At 40.0% G+C, this 17,807-nt stretch overlaps 1 protein-coding gene across 29 annotated transcripts in view; it reads left to right on the top strand.

The window, feature by feature from the left end:
• Positions 1-17,807, top strand: part of NRXN3 (neurexin 3) — a 996,746-nt gene that overhangs the window by 306,615 nt on the left and 672,324 nt on the right. For all 29 annotated transcript variants that reach the window (XM_064658888.1, XM_064658884.1, XM_064658876.1 and 26 more), the window contains 2 exons: positions 4,291-4,729; positions 10,133-10,516. In XM_064658888.1, coding sequence (XP_064514958.1) covers positions 4,291-4,729; positions 10,133-10,516 — 823 coding nt within the window. The remainder of the gene's footprint in view (positions 1-4,290; positions 4,730-10,132; positions 10,517-17,807) is intronic.

Consider the following 17,807-nt stretch of genomic DNA (forward strand, 5'->3'; position numbering starts at 1 on the left):
TCTCCTTAATAGCACCAACTTTGAGAGGAATTTTTATATTGGCCACTGGCCAAGTTTAGCACATCATTTTTCCTCACTTTTTGTTGCTGCCTCTCTATCTGCAACTTCACTTGATTGCAAAGAGATGCTTTTCATCATTGTGAAAAGCCATCTGATTAGAGCTCTCATTAACCCATGAGTGAAACTTCTTATAAGTTTAGCTGGAGAAATTCCTTGAATGCTTCAGAATTGCAAAGTTGCCATTTTTAAGAAACCTCAGAATTAGATTGTCTATTTGTTTTAGCTCTGCCTGAAACAAACTCATCTTTCTCAGCAGATTATAGGAAACACAATTTAATGTATATTTTTTTTTCCCCTCAGATGTCTCAGATGTCATGAAATTCTCCTACTGATTATCAGGTCCATGTGTATTTGGACTATCCCATCCCTGACCATCCATTTATACTGGTCAAATTCATTAAGCAAAGGCATTGAACAGTTAATATTCCTTTTTGAAAGATTGTTTAGAAGCAGTCCTCATGGAAAAGGAAAACACAAATTTTCCATTATTCTTGTTTAATTTTTGGAATATAAAGCAATTTAAAGATTGGAGGAATGGCGGTTACTTTTCAAATGCTCTGTGCATAACTTTTGCTAGTAATTTCTTTTCCCCTTTCTGTTTTCCACCTTCCTTCCCAAAATAACTGTAAGGTAGATGTGTATGTCTGTATCAAGAATCATGTCCTTGACTCCCTCAGACCTTTTCTGATACAAATATCGGACACGGGATGAATTCAAGCTTGTCTCTGTTTGAACAGGTGAGGTTGTGTTTGTTTAGGAAGCATCTGATAAAAATGGGCACTGTTTTATTGCTTGCTTTCTTCTCAATTGCTATAGAAACCATGTCCCAGAGTGACACTGTGTTCAAGTGAGGGACAGCACTCTGGGTCAGTCATGGCCTCATTTGGAGTTAGAGGTGTGGGTTTCAATCAGTATTCTGCCATACTGAAAAGCCTTCAAATTAGTTCAGAGGTTGCTCATGACACTACAAGGTAGGAAGTGCTATGCAGATTCTTCTGGTGGCAGAAAGCTTCCTTGGTGAAGCTTGAAAATTTTTCTTCTCTGGCTTGCAGCAGTAACTCTAAGAAACTAGTTCTTGAAGCTTATATATTTGAACTATAGAATCAAGTTTTTTTGTCCAAGACTTTTTACTTGCCTTCATTTTTAATGGTATGTTGCAAGGTAGGATCACAAACACATGAAAATATAAAACAACTTCACTGAAAGCACTGGTGACAAGTGAGACTAGAATTGACAGCAGCATCTACTCCTTTACCAGGCAGTTTTAACAGTTGGGAAGGATGTGTTTCATCTGTCCTGGAAACTGCACTGAAGCATCTGTTGATTTCATTAAAACACAAAGATTCATAGGTTATGAGGCCAGAAAGAGTCATTATGATAATCTAGGCTGATTTGCTATATAATTAATTCCTGTCTCACTGTATCTTTTAGAGAAAACAAGATACTATTTTAATTTAAAATTTGCCAGTAGCAGAGAACACACCATAACCTGTAGTAAATTATTTCAGAAGCAAATTACCTCATGTAAAAATAAGTCATAATATTTTAAAATGTGAATTTCTTTAACTTCAGTTTTTAGCCTCCAGATTCCACTATTCCTTTGTCACATGAATTCAAGAACCCTCTATTGCCACATTCCATTTTCTGCACAGGTACTCACAGATTGTAATCGGATCACCTTTTAACCTCTACCTATTAAACAGACTGAATTTGAATGTTCTTCACTATGGGACATGCATTCCAGTCATTTAATTATATTCCTTTTTTTTCATTCTTGAACCTTTGGTTTAACAATTGAACTGTGGTTATCAGGAGCTGCCTTAGCATTTCTCTGTTCTTGCCAAGGATTTGCTTTAGTTTTACACCCAAGGATTATTTTTATCCTTTTCTTTTATTGTGCTGAAAGTTCTGGCGTACCTGATTATATGTCAAGATATTAATGTCCAAATGTGTCTTTCAATAATACCTCAAGTCAGCTATGGAAATAGTTACACTTTTTTCCTTAAACACAGGTGCTTTTTAGATTTCTCAAGCTAGGATTTTTTGTCTTAAGAAAATAATTTAGAACAACAAACACTTGAATAATGGAGATTCTAATTGGGGTGGATCTGTTTCTTTGAAAAGATTGAATTCAGAAGTCTTGTATCTATTCAACACCCTTTATCTTCTCTTCCTCAGGTCTTCCTTTGTGCTTGCTTTCTTGGTCTGTCCTTTCAAACTTGCTCTCAGATTCTTCACTGTTAGTGACTTTCTGGTTTACTACTTTAGTATCAGTTTGTGTACTTGGTGTTCATTTTTCGTTCTGGTTCTTTTTGACCCTACTTCCATGACCTCCTGTGGCAGCAAGCTCCAGAAGTGCACTACCTTCTGTGTAAATAAGTACTTCTAAAAATCCATTTTAAACTGACTTCATACAAGTTTCAGCGAGGGCCTCTAGCTCTATTACTGCTGGGTTTGGCACAGAGCAGTTCTACATTAACCTTCTCCATCTTCTATAAACTTCAATCCTATTTTTCCCAGTGCTCTCTAAGTATGAGCCCTGGCATTTTCAGACTATCCTCATGAAGTATCCTGCTCCATCCTCTTAGTTTTTCTATTTATTTTCCTCTTTTTCTTTGAGAAGCAGAGACGGGACTTCATGCAGTGCTCAGAACTAAAGTCTGACTGAGGTGCACATTATAGTCTGGCAAGAGGGGAGGCTGTAATGCACACCCTTGTTGTGTCAATGAAAGCACGTGTAAGGTCTGTCTAATGAGAGCATTTGACATGGTTAATCCATATCCATACAATGAAACCAGTACAGTCCCAAATTTGAAAGTGTATTTTAGTCCTATTGCAGCTATTAATAGACTTGATGTTTTTGAAGCCTGCGTGAGGGCAGAGCACTTCATTGGGAATTGGAGTAAAACAAGCTACTGTGGGTCAATACTGTCCTCTGCTGGGAGGAAACTACAGCTTTGTGCCATGTCTCCAAATGGGATTTAATAGCTGGCTTCTCCTTTCGCTCTGTGTTTTGCCTTTGCAAAGGAAAATCTGATGCTGTGCTGACTGCACTGGGGAAATTCTCCTTTAATGCTTAGCAAAAGCTGGAAATTCTTTGCTTACTATGAATGTGATGAATTGTGATTTCATTTACTTTTTTCATCCTGAAGTCACCTGATTTAGAAGCTTATCCCTCAGTCTCTTCTCTCACCTTTTAATATTTACTGCATGCACATTTCTCTGACTTCCCTGTCCTAATTGTAGAATTAACAATGCATATCTACTTTCCCTTCTTTTTCATAACAAATTGATGACAACTCATCCTGATAGCATTTTGAAAGCAGAAATCAAATGTGTATATAATATACGTATTAGACACAAAGTATTTTAAAATAATAACTCCTTAGAAGAAATAAGAGTCTTCAGTAGTATCACAGAACATAAATACAATAAAAATTGTGTTAGTTGCAGAAGTGCTTTTGCTTGCTGTGTATGCCAGTTCTGGGTTTAGGAAGCATGGAGGGGGTTGAGAGGAAGTACACTTTACAAATATTTCAGTTTTGTGCTTTCTCCAGTTCCTACCTGTGTGAGAATGGCATGGGGCAGAGAGGAGTCTGCTTTCCAGGAATTAATTCTGTACCTGTTTGTGCATGTAGTGATATAAGATTCCTTGATAAGAGAAATTTTAAGTCTTTTGTTTATTTTTTTCTTTAGGAGCTACAGGGCAATCACTAACAGTTCACAGCAACTTGCTGAAATTTTTTTGCATCTCTCTCCTAGTAGTTAAATGGGCTTGTAGGAATAATAGCGAAATGATAGTGGTGGTACTGAGTTCCCTGCTGTGGCTAGTAGAGATGGACATGGAGGTTACACTTTGTTATGTATTTTGTATGGGATTTATGCAAATATAACAGCATGATACCAGACATACACTGGATTTTTTGTACAAAAGCTTTTACAGCTGAGTGGGCCTGTGGTAGAGTTAATTGTTCTTAGTGCCTTTCAGTTAAATATTCTCTTCTGACTGCTTATGTGACCTATAGTTATTGCAAAGTACCCATTGCTGTCATTTCTATACACATTCCTGGTTCAGCTCTCTCACTCTGTCTTGGTGTCAGACTCTTGCACTGTCTCCTTTCTGCTCCCCCCTGCCTTTTGGAAGAAGTTTATCTCCCATGGCTGAAAGTAACTGGGGTATTTGTATTGTATGCAGGATTGATGTATGATGCTTTTCCTTGTGTCTGGCAGGTTGTTTATAAGAATAATGACATTCGTCTGGAGCTGTCTCGCTTGGCACGGATTGGTGATACTAAGATGAAGATCTATGGAGAAGTGAAATTCATATGTGAAAATGTGGCTACGCTGGATCCCATCAGCTTTGAGACACCTGAGGCCTATATTAGTCTGCCTAAGTGGAATACCAAAAGGATGGGCTCTATCTCATTTGACTTCCGAACCACTGAACCTAATGGACTGATCCTTTTCACCCATGGCAAGCCTCAGGAGAGGAAAGATGCCAGAAGCCAGAAAAATACAAAGGTAGACTTCTTTGCAGTTGAGCTTCTAGATGGAAACCTCTACTTGCTGCTGGACATGGGTTCTGGGACCATCAAAGTCAAGGCCACCCAGAAGAAAGCCAATGATGGAGAATGGTATCATGTGGACATTCAACGAGATGGAAGATCAGGTAGAGTGATGACTGTTTCTTAAGCAGATTAACGTTTCAGGTTCAGACCTAGGGCTGTGTATTAATTCTCAGAACCTTCAAAACCTGTTAGATATGAGTCACCTTCTTAAAAAAGCTTGGTGCTACTCCAGTGATGTTTATCCAGCAAAGCAAAGATGTGATGACTAGATTTAGTGTGAACTTTGGATAGCACATCCAAAGGCAGTCTATTAATGTTTTATTCACAATCCTTGGATATTCTGGATCTACCTTTTCAATTGCATGCATAGTTATAGTGATGAATTCTTTATAGGCCATGGTAAGATTTAAGGTCCTCAGAACCATTGTTCTCACTTTGACAAATTTCACTGGTCTCATTTGGGTTTCTGCAGCTGGTGTCTGGTCATGAGGAAAATAAAAGTAATGGGCACAACCAGACACAAAATTATGCCAACAAATCAACATTTTCACCCTATTCTGTTCTGGAGTTCTGCATCTCTTCTGTTTCTTTTAGTATTTTGTAGTTTTCAGTTAGGCTTCTTTACATCTTTTGGATGCGAAATTCTAATGAGTCAACATTCAGTGGATGTTCCTTTTTCTTGCCTTGCAGCTTCTCATTTTCAATTATGTGTTTTTGTTTATTTCTAAAAATACACCTACCTTGCAATTACCAAGAGGTATTTTGTTTGTTTCTAGTGCTGAATATCAAGCTAACATACTCATGATGTGCTCTGAAATTGTGGAGAACAAAAATGATCAAATACTGCAACTTCATCTTGAGAATATGTGAACAATTGTAGTCGATTTTTTTTTCTGAACCATTGGGATCTCAAAGCCTTCCCTTCAAAGGAAATTTTGCTTACATTTGCAAGTGGATTTGGGTTGTCTGGTGATCTCCAGATGATAGTTTTAGATCCCAAACTTGTTTTTTCCAGTTGCTGAAAACCATCAGTACAGAGAACACTGCTAGAATTTTCTTCCCCTGAGTTTTTAAAAGAGCTGACTTTTAGATACCATGCAAGGCCTAGCTGTTTGAACAGGTCTTTGCCTGAAGCTATTTTTTTCTTTGATGATGTGAGTAGTTTCTTTGTATTTGGCATGGTGCTCTACTGGGACTTAATATGTGTGGTTATATATTGCTATCTCCTAAAGACATCGATAGGGACATTTTACAAAGGAAGCCATAAATAAATAAGTGGAGCTTTGATTTCTTTAGAATTGCTAAAATTTAATTGGCCTCCAAGGATAAACTCAATTAGTTGCATTCAGTACTGACTTCAGTTTTGCTTGCTCACTTGGTGACTGTCTCATCCCTGAAGAGACAACTGCAGAGGGAGAAGAAAAGAAATGACACTAGGCTCTCCACAAAGAATGTTTGTAAAACCCTAGCAACATGTTCATTTAAACTAGGAAGGTGTGACAGACAGCACTGCTAATTGATGAACGAAACTGTGGAACTGACTTGTTTGTCACTTGGCAGGGAGATTTGTGATGTTCTGGACATTGATTAGAGGTAACAAATTTTGAATTAGAAACACTTTTCTCAATAGGAAAGAACATCTTTGTATGTTCTGGTCCTTTTTTTTGTTTTTCTAAAGTATATTTTCTGCTGACAATGAATACTTGGTTAATGATCCTAGTGACTGATGTCTTGTGTCTTGAGAAAACAAGGGTACTGGCATTCATTTCTTTACATCACACCCTTTAGCAAGCATCAGTCACTCTTATTCAGTGACACTTGTGATTGACACGAGAAAGGAGTTCTGGATCTCTTCTTGTTTATTCCTTGGCTTTTCTCCCACATGTGGAGTGGAGAATGGTTACACCTTGAAGATTTTTCTTTTCCCCACAATGTGGATGCCTGTCATCTAGAAACTGAATTAATGAATTTACTTAATTGAGGCTAACAACAGCCATTTGGGTTTAATGAGCTAGTGACCTAGAGGTTCTGATTTTCTTTACTAAAACAGACTTTGTTAGGTGTCATCTCTCCCCTTCTTTTTCCCATTTCTCTGATAATCCAAAACTTCAGGTTCTGCTGAGCTTAGTAAAATAGCCTAAAAATCCACATATTCCCTATTGCGATGCACTAAGGCAGGAGCACTAGCACTGTGGGAGCTTGGCAGTCATGCTCAGATAACCTCTGGCACCTCTAGTCCCCTTAGGCCTTGTGTATGCTTTGGTCTGTGTTGGCTGCCAGAGCAAGAAAAGCTGTTTTCGTCTCTCTACTCTGACAAAAGCTGGTAGCAAGGACTTGGGCACCTAGTGTCCTGTAACCCTTCTGTCTCTGGGGAAAGCTCCCACAAAGTGTTCACAAAACCTGTCACAGTTTCTAGCTGGGGAACCATGAGCTTGTTACACAGACAATATTTTTAGCTGGTCATCAGCTACACAACATACATGATGTCCCACCCACTCAGACACTAAAAATCTTACTGGAAGGTTTAATGTACAGTTGCATCAGTGCACTGCTTTGTATGCCAGCTCTGCCCTCAGTAACTGTGGTATTTTGGTCTGTTAGTTCTTTAATCTTGCATAAAGTGCCTAGGGCGCTGGAAAGGAGATGCTTGGATGCTTCTGATTTCTCATGATGGATTTGGATCACCTTGGATCTACTCTAAACAGAGTTGCAAATATGGGATTTGGGGGGGGAGGGTGGGAGGATGTCAACTCCTGGAAGTGCTTCCTCCTAGGGTCAATTCAGAATTTCTCCTTCTTAGCTGGTTAGTCTTAAAAATGCTGTGCAGCCAAACTAGTACCATCTCCTTACAGGACTTGTTGCAGAGTGGAAAACACTGACAGAATGTTTCGATTTCTCTCTAGCCTGTTTCCATTCATCATCTCACCATCTTTCTCCAGGTTTTATACTTCTTGGTATCCCACATTTCTTGTCCTTTAGGGGGTTTCTTTACCTTTGTGGCTTTTGCAGGTGATATTTTTTCTCTCTATAGTAGCAGCTGTGTAGAGCTCAGTGTTCCAGTATTTCTACAGACTGCTTTTGAGAAGTAGCAGCAGAGATGCTGGAAGGGGGACTGCAGTTCCGTGGCTCTGTGACACATTGCCTGTGCGACTGTATGTGTATTGTCATGTGTTCTCTTTTCTTACTCTGTAAAAGAGCAAATGCCTGTGGTGCTGCAGCTTGTTTTTACAAAATGATTCATCAAATAACTATTGTTCTCTTTGAGCCTTTAATTTGTAATGCCTGTGTTGCTTCTGACACTCTGCTGCCTCTGACATTATTCCTCAATTATTCCTGAACATCACACACATGAAATACCTCGTGTTTGTGTCGTACGTGCCACTCTCTTAAGAGGACACCTATTGCAACTGAGAAAAAAGTGCGTATACATGTCTATACTTTCTCACAGAGACACAAAACAGGGCTAATTCTATTAACTCTCCCACCTTATTTTAGGGGTGTAGATAAAAATGCAATTATGGGAAATTAATCTTAAAGCTTGGATAAGTGTCTCTGAAGACAGACTATCTTAATGACAAGGCAATTGGATGTGATGATTTATAGCTAGGGAGAGTGAATTGCTGATTTTTAGATGAGTGTCTGATGGGCAGATGCCCCTATCACGAAAGCTGCTAAATGCTCTTCAGAAGAATACACTGCTCTGGGATGTGAGAGATGTGCATTATGTTTTTTGTTTCTCTTTGGATGCTCTGTCTGACTTTTAACAAATAATTTTGCTTTTCTGTATCTGTTTCATATATTCTTATTTATTTATGTATTATATGTTCTGATTATTTTATGTGCTGGGACAATTTCTTGAAATATATAGGAATGGTCTCAGTGCACTATGCCCACATATTGCTTGGAGCGTATGGAAGCTACTAAAGTTTTAATAATAACTGTTCTTCAGAGATAACCTTTGTCTCTCTCTACCTCAATTTTCCTCTTTATAAAATGGAAATTAGAAAACTTTCTTTGTAAAATCATAGAATATTTTACTTTGGAACAAACTTCTGGAGATTTCTAGTTCAGTTTAGACTTTCTTCAGGGTCGTGTCAGGATGGTGATTCCACAGCTTCTCTGAGGTTTCTGTTCTCATGTTTGACTCTTCTTGTGGTGAAAAATGTCCTTTTCTATGGAGTTGGAGATTCCCTTGTGTGGTGGTTTAGGAATAGTACTTCCCAATTTAGTGCCCCCACCCACGCTCTCCAAACCACAGTGCTGCTCACTCGCTTCCCCTCCCCCTCCCCCTGTGGCAGACTGGAGAGGAGAATTGGAGGCACAAAAGGTGAGGGTCATGGGTTGGGATAAGAACAATTTACTGGAAACAGCAATGGGATAAAATGAACAGTAGCAGCAACAATATTGGTAACAAAAGTGTACAAAAGAGTGATTCTCATGCAAAAGTGCTCGCCATGGAGCTTGACCCAAGCGCAACCACGCCACCCTGACCACTCCCTCTGGCTGGGCACTAGCACCATACCACCATTCCCTCTGGCTTGGAACCATTGTTGCCCCACTGCTCCATCCGCTTGACTGGAAGGAACACACTTGACTGGAAGGAACCCCTTCTCCTGGCAAGAGAGCCCCTCTCCCCCACCCCTGGCAATGATGTGAGATCCCCCTTCCCAGCTACTGCAAGAATGAACCCTGTCCTGGCTGGACACCTTACTGCAACTTGTGATCAGTGTCTCTTGTCACTACAAGTACGCAATGCTGACTCATGTTCAGATCGTTGCCTGCCACATCTCCAAGTCCTTTCCTGCAGAGTTGCTCCTTAGCCAGTTGGTCTGCAACCTGTACTTGAGTGTGAGGCTATTCTGACCCCGGTGTAGGACTTTGTATTTTTTGTTTTTGATTTACATCAAATATTGCTATCAGTCCTTTGATCCACCTTGTAAACGTTTCTCTGAATGGTAGCCTAGTGCTTCCTCCAATACATCAACTGTTGTCCTCAAGTTGATGTCACCTACAAACCTGATGATGTCTATTTAGTTCCATCATTCAGGTCCAGGTTTGGAGGTACTGATTAAGTGTTTTCTGAAAGAGCTATGTAGTGTGAATTACTTTCTTTTGCTTATCTTTTTTCTCTCCAATCCTATATCAAAATCCTGTATGTTCTCAGTAAGTCTTTGCTTTACTGGATGAATACTATTGAATAATGCTCAGTTTTTATATATTATTTAGCCATTGCACAGTTATGATTCTGACTTTATAATGCAATTTGGGATACAGACACATGATCTTCAGTCACTGCAGGGAAGTACTTAGGACCTATAGTTCAAGGGGAGACAGAGCTGTGTGAGAGACACACAGCTAACATATCTGTTGGAATTGCATTTGGATAGGGAGGAATCTTCACTCTCCTATGCTGAACCTTAAACCTCACTCAGTTATTGGAAAAAAGTGAGCTAAACTGAGACTGTAATTGAAAGTATTAATGCCTTCTTATCCTCCTCATTTAGGTACTATATCAGTGAACAGCAGACGCACCCCATTCACCGCTAGCGGGGAGAGCGAGATCCTAGATCTGGAAGGTGACATGTACCTTGGTGGGCTGCCTGAGAACCGGGCAGGACTCATCCTTCCCACAGAGCTCTGGACAGCAATGCTGAACTATGGCTATGTCGGCTGTATACGAGACTTGTTCATTGATGGAAGAAGCAAGAACATCCGGCAGCTGGCAGAGGCGCAGAATGCTGCAGGAGTCAAGTCCTCCTGCTCCCGCCTCAGCACCAAGCAGTGCGACAGCTACCCGTGTAAGAATAATGCAGTGTGCAAGGATGGCTGGAACCGCTTCATCTGTGACTGCACTGGCACTGGCTATTGGGGTAGAACATGTGAGCGAGGTAAGTCGAGTTTTCTGACCTCATTTACACAAAGCTGAAGGTGCGCATGAGAAAGAGAACAAAATCCAGTGTTCTCGTGAGACTTTTCCCTGCCCTTGTTGGTCTTCCCAATGCTAAAGTCCACTCCCTACACGCAGAAGACTTTCTTCCCTGATTGTTTCCTCCCAGTTTTTCTACCTTCATTTCATTAACTTACTTTGCCACTTCACTCCCTAAGCCTTCTGAAGACCTTGTCTTCAGGTTCCAGAGTTTCTTTGGCTAAGTATGGTTTGTGTCCTGAGGCAGAAAATGCAGATGCATGTAAGAAGTCTCAAACAAATTTCTGGAAACAGTATCAAGTGTGAACTTAAGTTATGGAGATTTTGCTTGCATAGGACAGATGATGAATCCCAGTTCTATCTAGTCTTGCTCTTTTTCTGTCTATGGTAGGATTTCCTTGATGGCTGTTTATGAATAAAGGCAGCTAATGAGATAGTTCTGACAACAGCGTATCTCTGAGTTCACCTCTGATAAGGTAAATCTGTAGGAGATTGATGGAAGATTTTCTGCATCTTATTTGTGCTTACTCTGAATGGTGATTTAAAGACATATAATTGGAGATATGAGGCCCAAGTGCTGGTAGGCAGGCAAAACTTTGTGTGTTGTAGACCACATGGAAAGGAATTTACTAATGTAAGATATCTGAACTATATATTTCTCAAAATATTTAGGTGGTTCCATTAATTGTTGTTATCCTTATTATGCTGCTGCCACCATCAGAATGAGGTAGGTTAGTGACTTTAAAGAAAAAGATGAAGGTAGGATCACTTAGAAAAGAAAATACTCCCTATATTGAAACCAGTCTTTCTGTTAATATTTGGCTCTGCGTTTGGGCTGAACTGCATTCGCAGTACACCCAAGAATTAATTGTAAACCATTAGCAGAGTCTTAAGGCTTTCAGCCCCTTCTTTCTATCACCTTGCTTGGCACCATGGTTATAGCACACGTCTTAGAATTGGAAATTCAGATATTTTTGGGCTTCTGTTGTAAATATTTGAGCAACTCTTTTCCCACTCAGTGTCCGCCTTATGCATTTTTTAATATTGATCATAGTAGCATGCCACTTATGAGAAAGAGCATGTAAGTAAGGTACAGTGCATAAAATATTAGGCAGAATTGAGGTTTGTAATACATTCTCTCTCCACAGAATTTTCTTCTTTGTAGAAAGTTTTTGTTAATGACCAGAATTCTTTAATAGACTTTATGGCATTTTTAGGTTTTACAGCACAAGATCTGTGATTTTTCATAAAGCTGCTCACAGCCAGCAAGTCGTAGCATGCTGCCCTAAGTTGCCAGTGAACCATCAACACTGACCAGCTCTGTGATTCAGGAGTTTCTGAACTCTGTCTCATGTTCATCTCCTGGACCTGGCTCACAGAAGAGAATCCAAAGCTAAACAGTGACATAAAGAACAGGATTCATCTCATGTACCTTTAGATATCTACGGTGTTAGCTTTTACTTCTTTTATTGTCAGTGAAAAGAAATCAGTAGGTTAAAGGCATGTAAGCATTTTAATTTGTGAGAAATGAATCTCAAGTCTGGCTTAAGATCCATAACTTGACTGTGTTGTGACGAGCATCAGTCTGAATTAGAAGGATACATTTATGAATGAATGTCTAGTGTGGGAACTTGAGGTCATGATAAATATGTTTTAGATTCAGAGTGTATTTAAGGTAAACAAAACTGTGATAATATAGTTCAGGACAACATAAAAGATGTATGCAAAGGTCCTAATCCTGAGAAACTCATTTTGTTCGTAATCAGAAACTATAGACCCATTACTTGTTTAGTGCCAGTGTCAGGCAAAACATGGCCATAATGCCCGATGTTCCTTGGCAACGCAAGAAGCGGCTCACAGGGAATAACTGGAGAAATGAAAAAAGTTGTACAAATTGAAGTGGATTTGACTCCAGAGCATTTATTGTGGTGTTACATAGCAGGCTCATACTGCTCTGATACAACTGCTTGATGTCAGACAACTGATGTCAGATTTTGCCTCCGTGAACAGAAGTGCTGCAGGCTACTAATGATAATACTTTTAATTCTCCTGGGCTGACACCCAGGGACTATTGCAAATCCTGACTTCAACTGGCCTGTGATCCAAATACTGTTGGAAGGAGAAAAGCTGAGATATAGACTGAGAATGGAATCAAAGTGAGAGATGCTGCCATGCCACAGTGGCACTGCTGCACTGTGACTAATGAGCTGCCACGGGACAGGGGCAGCCAGGCTGGCTTGTAAGGGGAGGGATGAAGACGGAGCAGGCTAGATCTTCTAAGAGGGGACATCTACTGACCTGCTTTTCCAGTCTGCCATCTGTTATCTATAACTCTCACTTTATTTGGTTCTTACACTTCTGTCCTGTTAAAAGAGGAGTGTAACTCCTGCAGCCCAAGATGTAGGATAAAGGGTTAAGGGGCAAGGGAGCTTGAATAAAGAATCTTCTATGCTTGGTGACTATCAGGAAAACCACTCTTTGTCACAAAGCAAAGCATATACTTAACATTTAGTTAAAGTACTTAAAATAGAAAGGACGTATGTACAGCTTTAGGAAGAAAAGCAGATGATTCAGTTGTTATTGATGGTAAAGTCTATCTCCCACTTTCCAGGTATAGGATTTCTACATTTATAATGCTGCATTTCTCATACGTTTTCTACTTTGCCATGTGAAGGACCATTATACATTTAAATGGACTCAAAAAGCAAATTGACTATGTCGGTTAAAAAAGAGGTTTGTGTTCCTTTTAGTCATGGTGAAACAAAACAAATACACAGTATGCAGGAAACTACCTCTATCTAAAGCTTGTGGGAGTTTGTCTTGTCAGTGAAGTAACACCTCTGTGTATTCAGCCAGTTACAGTGGATGCAACATGGCCTTTGGTTGCAGTGATCTGCTCAGGCAACGCAGATAGAGAAACCTTTCTGTGACTGGAGTTTGATAGGGCACAGAACAGAGAACTGCTGCAAAGGCCTCAAATTCATTCTTACAATTCCAGTACCTAATAATTCATTTGGTATTGGCAGTGGTGTAAGCAGACAAAGGTGTTATCTGTCTTAAAGTGTCATAATTTCTAATAGTAATAGTAGTTTCTCCTTGGGGTAATTGAAATTTCATAGAAGAGATGGAGTGAGAAATGAAAAAGACCAGATTGTGCTGAGAGGATATGAAAGTGCAGTGGGGTTCGTGGGCCAGACATACTCAATGCCAGGCTGTGAGGCTAAGCAAAGGCAGCAGCAGCAAATTCCCATTTCACACCTCCCACCACAGGCTGTGCTGACCAGGTAACACACTGTTAGTTATTTATTTTCTTAAATCCTTACTTTCTGTCCTCTGCTATCTTTTCATAATGGTTCTCTACTAACCAGTCTAACTCAATGTGACAATATTGCAAATCATATGTGAGAAGAACCTTCTTAAACCACTGTGAAAATTAAGGAGCTGCTATAAACATAGGAACATTTGAATGAGTTTCTGAAATGAGAGATTCCAGAGCAGCTGTTGGAAGGAAGCAGCTGGTGTGGCTGTCCACCAGGCTAGGAAATAACACTGTTGGCTTTGCAAATAGAATGAACTATCATGACATGCTTCTTTAGATGCCTTGGATAAGTACTTTTAAGATAAAAACATAGAAGCCTGTCAATGAGGACTTGTACTAAATGTCTCCATTCCCCATGAAGTCAGAGGAGGGAGGTAGTTGCTTCTCAGGAGAAATCCAAAGCAATAACATCATCTGCTTGCCTCCTTTTGTTGATTTGCCTGTTTTCTTGCTTATGTGGAGATTCTGGTCTGATAATTCAGTATTGCTGCACTCCAGAAGTGAATTCCCTGTGCTGCAAAGGAGTTAACAGTGCCAAACTCTGAGGCTACGGACTGACAAAAAAGAGAATATCTTGTTTGGGAGGGATGAGGGGCACAAAGCAAAGAAGTAAAAGGAAGCTAATAGACAAGACACAGTTCCTTCTGTAAGTGGTGCTCTGACTGCCTTGGAGTGTGGTCACAGTCTCACCTCCCCCTGCTCCCTGAGCTCTCCTGCATTCCTGTTATGTATGGTGAAGAGAAAGATTTAATCATGTCAGAAAGACCCCTGAAATGAATGGTAGCTGTTGGATTTTTCTTAAAGGAAGGGCAGGCACAATGAAGTGGAAGTTATAATTGCAAGTGCACACTGAGACTTTGTACTGAGTTTGCTAGCCTTGGGTTGTGATGTGCTGGTCATTAGGGAAAAAACTTGGTGCCTGTACTGTTGGTAGTACTTAATCATTCTTGCATCCTATTATTATAGGATATACTCTATTATTTTAGAAGTAATAGAGTACCAGAGAAATGTCTGCAGCGCTGTGTCTCTTTTCTGAGTACCTTGTTTCAACAGGTCTGCTGTTTTGCTAGTTAGTTTGAAATGAGGGACCTAAAATATGTGAAATCCCCTGGGAATGCTACCCAAATGCTTTCTGATCATGAGTCGTTGGGCAAGCTTTGAGATAAGTGACAAGAAGATTCTTCCAATGCAATGTGATGCTTCCTCCTGTTGCATGTGAACTGCCTTCCCAAATTGAGCCCAGTAGAAATTAGGGTGAGTTGCAAGTCTTGACAGCAAGAAGGGCTGGAGGGCTCTTGTGGATGTGCAGAAGACTGGGAAGGGTTAGTGCGGCTACTGTGAAGCATCTTTGGTGGTTTTTTAAGTACTTAATGTCTTCTTTACGCTTTGCCTTTCAATTTGTAAGTATTTGACATCAGTTGCAACATCAGGTCACTACAGCTGCCTGTTAATTGGACTTAAGATGTCAGAGGTAGGAGCTGGGATCTGGCTCATGGAGGATGATGTACCACTTTGCTGTGATTACAAAGGACCTCCTCACAACTTGTGGACTTATAGGAAAAGGAACCTAAAGCCCTGGCATTAAACAAGCAGAAGGGGGCCCCCTGGTGGTCTAGTGGTTAGGATGTGGTGCTCTCACTGCCGCGGCCCGGGTTCGATTCCCGGTCAGGGAACCCCTCCGGGCAGATGGAGCTCGTCAGCCCTGTAAGGCCATCCATCTAAGAGAAGGTCACTCTAAACAAACCTACATCCTGAGGACCTCCCTGCCACCGTCCGAGCTTCACTCGGCCCAGGCAGTTGAACCTTAGGATTAAAGGCTGGGCTCAGTTCAGTGCACACTGTGTCTCACCTAAAAAATCCACTGCGCAGGCTCGAAGGGTAACGACCTTTCCCAAATCTTCGTTCACGAAGACTGGCCATACGTACACAAACAAACAGAGGAGGGGACTGGGTGTTGTACTCAAATTAGCTATTTTCTGTAGCTGCAGTGGAAATGCCATGGGCTCAAAAAGATACATGCGGTCTGCTTGGTGGATCCTAAAACCTCTGCGTGCTTTCCTTCTATTGAAACACGGTGACAGGGACTGCAGAGGACAAAAGCCCAGGAAGGACACAGAGCAAAAGACAACTGAAAATCAGATAATTTTAGGCCAGTGAAAATCAAATGTTGTTGGTCACTCACTTTTTAATGCTTTCTCCTACTTAATTGACTTGATTAGAGTTTGGTGGGTTTTTTGTTTGTTTGTTTGTTTTTAGGGTTTTGTTTGTTTTGGTGTTTGTTTTTTTGTTGTTGTTTTTGGGTTTTTTTTAGGGGTTGTTTTTTTCATATACTGATAATATTGGAAAAGACAGGTTGTTATGAGACTTCTGACCATTTAAGACTGAAATAAAAGACACTGAGGTTTAGATTTTAAACCTCCAAAGTTAATTGCTCAGAACTGGAAGTAGTCTGAGTCCTTTCCAGGTAAGGAGGACAAAACAGCCATTTCCTTTGTTGAGTGGCACCCAGTATTTATTGCAGCAAGACAGAAATACCTCATTCCAGTTCTTCTCCCAAAGGCTGGAATCAGGAGTCCTTCCTGTTTGTGTCTGCTCATGGATGGACAACTAACACCTTGAGAAAACCTGGCTTTTTCTGTGTTTTGTGGCATAGTGTCTATGAGCAGCGATATACCTGCTGGTAACAACACTGATGTTGAGCATAGGGCTACACATTTTATTATCTTTGCAGCAGAGTTTACTAAGAATGACAATAGACATCTGTCCATTATGTATGCAATAAAGGGAGATGTTGCAAAATTACTGGTAATTAGAAATGCTACAAAATCATTTACTATGTAGTATAAGTGCTGCATGCTTTGCTGTCTCAAGTGCAGGTATCAGCACAGATTTCTTTTTTGTTTTAGTGAAGATGTTTGATGATGATTACGTCTTTGAAAGTTTGCTTAAAACAGCTCAAATGTGTTGATGGATTTTGGCCTGTCCAGACCTCCTGAGTCTGCAGTGAAATGCTGGATAACTGCTGAGAATAGATTTTCCTATAGTAATGATGGTTCCCAGGAATGATAAACGCATTAGGAGAAAGTCTTTACTGCAGTGTTTTAATGCTTTTAATCCTTGCTAGATCTTGAATAGTCAAAGACTTTAGGAAAATCAAAACATCAGAATAATTCTTATGATTTCATAATATAAAGTGAAAGATGTTAGAAATCGGGTCTGTTTTGGACCTCATCTATTTGATGCCTAAAATGGGAGAAAAAATCTCCAAATAATATTAATATAGATAAGGTAGAGAGCAGTTCTTTAATGAAAGCTTTCAGGTGCATGGAGTATATAGGTGCACACACACACATTAGTCTCACACTTTTATAACTTTAACTAATTACCATTTTTAGTGGGTACATCAACCCTAAGACCACTCTTGCCCCTGGTACCACCCTCAGAACTGCTGGAGCTCCTCCAAGGGTTCTGGACCCTCTATCTTGTTTTGTCTACAATATACCTTATTATTCTGGTCCAGGTGCATATCCCAATATCTGTCCTTGGAAAGACTGTTAAACAGAAATTCATTGGAATGTTGCACAAACCGTGAGAAAATACTTTAGTAACTGTCTAAAGTGTCTAAGGTGAAAGAAAACTATACAACTATATTAAAATCTACAAAATGCCTAAAAATCTTTAGGTATCATATTCAGTGACTATCATAAAATTTACCAAATAGTCTCCAAACTGCAGGAAAAAATACTCCTTCTGAATTTAGCAAAAATTTTCATGCAATACTTTCACATCCATTTCAATTTTTCTCATTAATTTTATAGTAAAATCTTCACTAATGTGATCTGAAGAACATTGACTTTGCTAAAGGCATTTGTGTGAGAAGTTCATTTTCTCACTAACCATCAATCCATTCGTAACACTATTCCCTTTATGGCTG

The sequence above is a fragment of the Pseudopipra pipra genome, chromosome 6, assembly GCF_036250125.1.
Source record: "Pseudopipra pipra isolate bDixPip1 chromosome 6, bDixPip1.hap1, whole genome shotgun sequence".
In the NCBI taxonomy this organism is placed as follows: domain Eukaryota; kingdom Metazoa; phylum Chordata; class Aves; order Passeriformes; family Pipridae; genus Pseudopipra; species Pseudopipra pipra.